The sequence below is a fragment of the Terrapene carolina genome, unplaced genomic scaffold, assembly GCF_002925995.2.
Source record: "Terrapene carolina triunguis isolate 2854851 unplaced genomic scaffold, T_m_triunguis-2.0 Scaffold95, whole genome shotgun sequence".
Taxonomy (NCBI): Eukaryota; Metazoa; Chordata; order Testudines; family Emydidae; genus Terrapene; species Terrapene triunguis.
This window is the reverse complement of record NW_020664446.1, coordinates 1,633,454-1,636,392: the sequence shown is the minus strand read 5'-3', so window position 1 is coordinate 1,636,392 and position 2,939 is coordinate 1,633,454. Positions and strand designations below refer to the sequence as shown.

The 2,939-nt window shown below is 71.2% G+C and overlaps 1 protein-coding gene across 1 annotated transcript in view; it reads right to left on the bottom strand.

Annotated features, from left to right (window-relative positions):
• Positions 1 to 795: 795 nt before the first annotated feature.
• SLIT1 (slit guidance ligand 1) overlaps positions 796 to 2,939 on the bottom strand; it is a 126,726-nt gene continuing 124,582 nt past the window's right edge. The window contains exons 21-22 of the mRNA XM_029911358.1: positions 2,274 to 2,554; positions 796 to 1,732 (exon numbers count right to left, since the gene is read on the bottom strand). Coding sequence (XP_029767218.1) covers positions 1,494 to 1,732; positions 2,274 to 2,554 — 520 coding nt within the window. The 3' untranslated portion in view covers positions 796 to 1,493. The remainder of the gene's footprint in view (positions 1,733 to 2,273; positions 2,555 to 2,939) is intronic.

The following is a 2,939-nucleotide window of genomic DNA, read 5'->3' as shown; positions in this document are numbered from 1 at the left end:
ACCCCAGCGTCTACATACCCAGCCAGAGTTCCCACCCCCGCACCCCAACCCCCAGCCCTGATCCCCCTCGGTCCCAGCCCGGAGCCCCCTCCCACGCCCCTTATTTCTGGTCCCACCCTGGAACCTGCACCCCCAGCCCAGAGCCCTCACTCTCTCCTCCCTCCTCCCGCACCCCAAACCCCTGAACTCATCCCTGGCTCCACCCCAGAGCGCCATGGGGCTGCTTCCTGCCCACCCCAGAGCAGGACTCAACCGGGCCTCCACACTGCGCCAGCTGGTGCCACCAGCCTCACGCGCACTTAGCTGCTGGCCCCCCAGCCACGGGAGGCCCCCTGGTTTTTCGAGTGCCCTATTCCAATGGGGCGCAGGGCAGTGTGGGGTTGGGCCTACAGGCCAATTCCCTCCACACCGCCCCCCCCCCCGGCAGCATGCAGGGCCCTGCGTTGGCGGAGCCTGGCTCGGGGGAGGGGGGCTTAAATAGCCCAGCTGTTCAACCATTCACTGTCCCCACCCCATGGCACACAAACACTAGGGCAGTGACACGGCCCTGTGTTAACTGGGTGGGGGGGGACACCCAGCCTGCAGCAGCTGAGGGGCGCGGGCCCCCCCCGCCCCGTGGCACCCAGCGGCCGACGCAGACGCTCCTGTGGTACTCGGCCCGGCCCGGGGCTGCAGCTCCAGCTCCCCAGACTCCAGCAGCCACAGGCACCCCTGCCCTGAGCCAGGCCCGCTGGTGCCAGCCGAGGGGGGCGGGCGGCAGAGCTGCCTGTGGCCAGCCCAACACTGCTACGCCCACAGCCCAGCGTCACGGCCGCCCTGCGTTTGCCTGGGGCACGTGGCCAGGCCTCCAGCCCAAACACGGACCCTGGCACAGGGGTGGCTCATGCCCTGTGGACAGCGCAGGACTCAACACTCCCATGGCGAGGGGGGCGGGGGGAGCCCAGGTCTCTGGCCACCACGGCTCCTGCGTTGCCCACGAACCGACACTGCTGCTGTTATAGCCAACGTCACGCCGCCGGGACTGGCCTGGCCGCTGAGCCAGGCGCGTCCAGCCACCCCTGGGCAAAGGCAGCAGGCTCGGAGCCCCCACGCGGCCAGGCCCCCGGTCCCTCGGCCGACCTGGCAGCCCCCGTCCCACGGGAATTTATGCAGGCTGGGAGCGGGCGCGGGGCAGCGCGGGTCTGGGGCTGTACAAAGCGGAGAAAGCAAACACAGGGCGGGGGCTGGGCCTGCTCCCCGTGTCCCCACCCACTATAAATACATTTGAGGAGCTGCAGTTTTAAAACACCCTCCCTCTCTACACGGGTGTCCTGTGGTGGCTCACGGCACGTGGCAGCCCCTGCTCCAGGGCGGCTGGGCGGGGCCTGCTCGGACAGCGACGCGGGCTTTGGGAGTCCCGGCTCATGGGCGGTGCCTCCAGCGGCTCCGCCCCTCCGTCTCTAGCGGCGTTCTCCTCGGCGGGCCCCGGCTCTGCCGCCTCCCGCCGCCGGCTGCTACATGCACCGGGCACAGCCGCACTTGCTGGCCTTCTCCACCTCCTCCACGAAGGAGGAGCCGTCGCTGCACTCGAAGGTGAACTTCCTCCGCTTGAGGCGCAGCCCTGTGCAGCAGCCCTGGCCCTGGCAGGAGCCCCGGCACTCCACCCAGGAGACGGGGCGCGTGGTCTGGCAGATGGCATAGCCCCGCTGCACCTGGGGGTGCTCCCGCACCGGCTCGCCCCGGCACTCCGACTCTGCAGGGCCAGAAGGAGAGAGGCAGTCAGCGCCCGGGCGCACGGCGCGGGCTGAGCGCTCGCCGAGGAGCCTGCACACGGGCGAGGCCCCGGCCCTGGGCGCGCTGGCGTCCGGACACACTGGGGCCAGCCCTGGCTGTGAGACTCTTTGCCTAGGCCCAGCCTGGGGGCAGGGGGCCGAGCGCTTCCTGGGGAGGAGACTACGAGGCGGGAGCTAGCACCAAACTGCCAGCAGCAAACGCCACCGGGAGCCCTGCTCCAGGGACGTGGAGCAAACGCCGCCGGGAGCCCTGCTCCAGGGACGTGGGGCCAGACTCACCACGGGCAGCAGTGCTACGCCAGGGAGCCACCGGGCCACTGGCTCCGTTGTGGCCCTGGGCACCTCTCAGCGGGCGGGGCAGGCCCGTCGGAACGGCTTGTCCGTGGGTCTCTGCTGTCCCAGCCACGCCTGGGGCTCTCGGGAGCCGCCCGGGCAGCAGGGCCCAGCCCTGGCCATGTCGGGGCAGGGGCACTGGGGGCCCAGGGCGGGTGGGGCTCTGACCTTGGTCGCACAGCTGGCCGGCGTAGCCGCTCTGGCACTCGCAGGACGCCTCCCCCCGGGCCGAGATCTGGCAGTGCCCGTGCACGCAGGGCAGGCTCTTGCAGGGGTTGTCGAGCTCCCCCGGCTGGCTGCACAGGGCGCCGCGGTACCCGTCGCGGCACTGGCAGCTGTAGGAGAGCGCGTCGAGGGGCACGCAGTCCCCGTGGACACACCTGTGGGAGCAGAGACATGAACCTGGGCAGGGCCGTGGGGTGCCGGGGGCGCTACTGTCTGCCAGGGGCCTTGTCCCAGGGGTTTAGCCATGACGCCGGCAGCCCATCACGGCCTCAGCGACCTGCCGGGACAGCGCCCGCGGAGCAGCCCCTGGCAGCAGCGGGCGTGAGGCCAAACCCCCGCCTCCGTACCAACCCTGGCGCGTCACTCCCAGCGACTCAGCACATCCGAGCTGGCTACGCTGGCTACTCCCAGCCTGCTCCTTCCCCGGCAACGGTCCTGCCGGGCCCAGCTCGGACTCAGCCCCCCGGGGGCCGCGCTGCCCAACCTCAGCCAGGCCTGTCATTGGCTGCACGTGGCCTCGGGGCCCATGCAAGGGAGCACCTGGCAGCACCAGCGGGAGCACGGCACATACGCAGCATGCGCCCGCTGCCCCGTACGCTGCTCATTCCT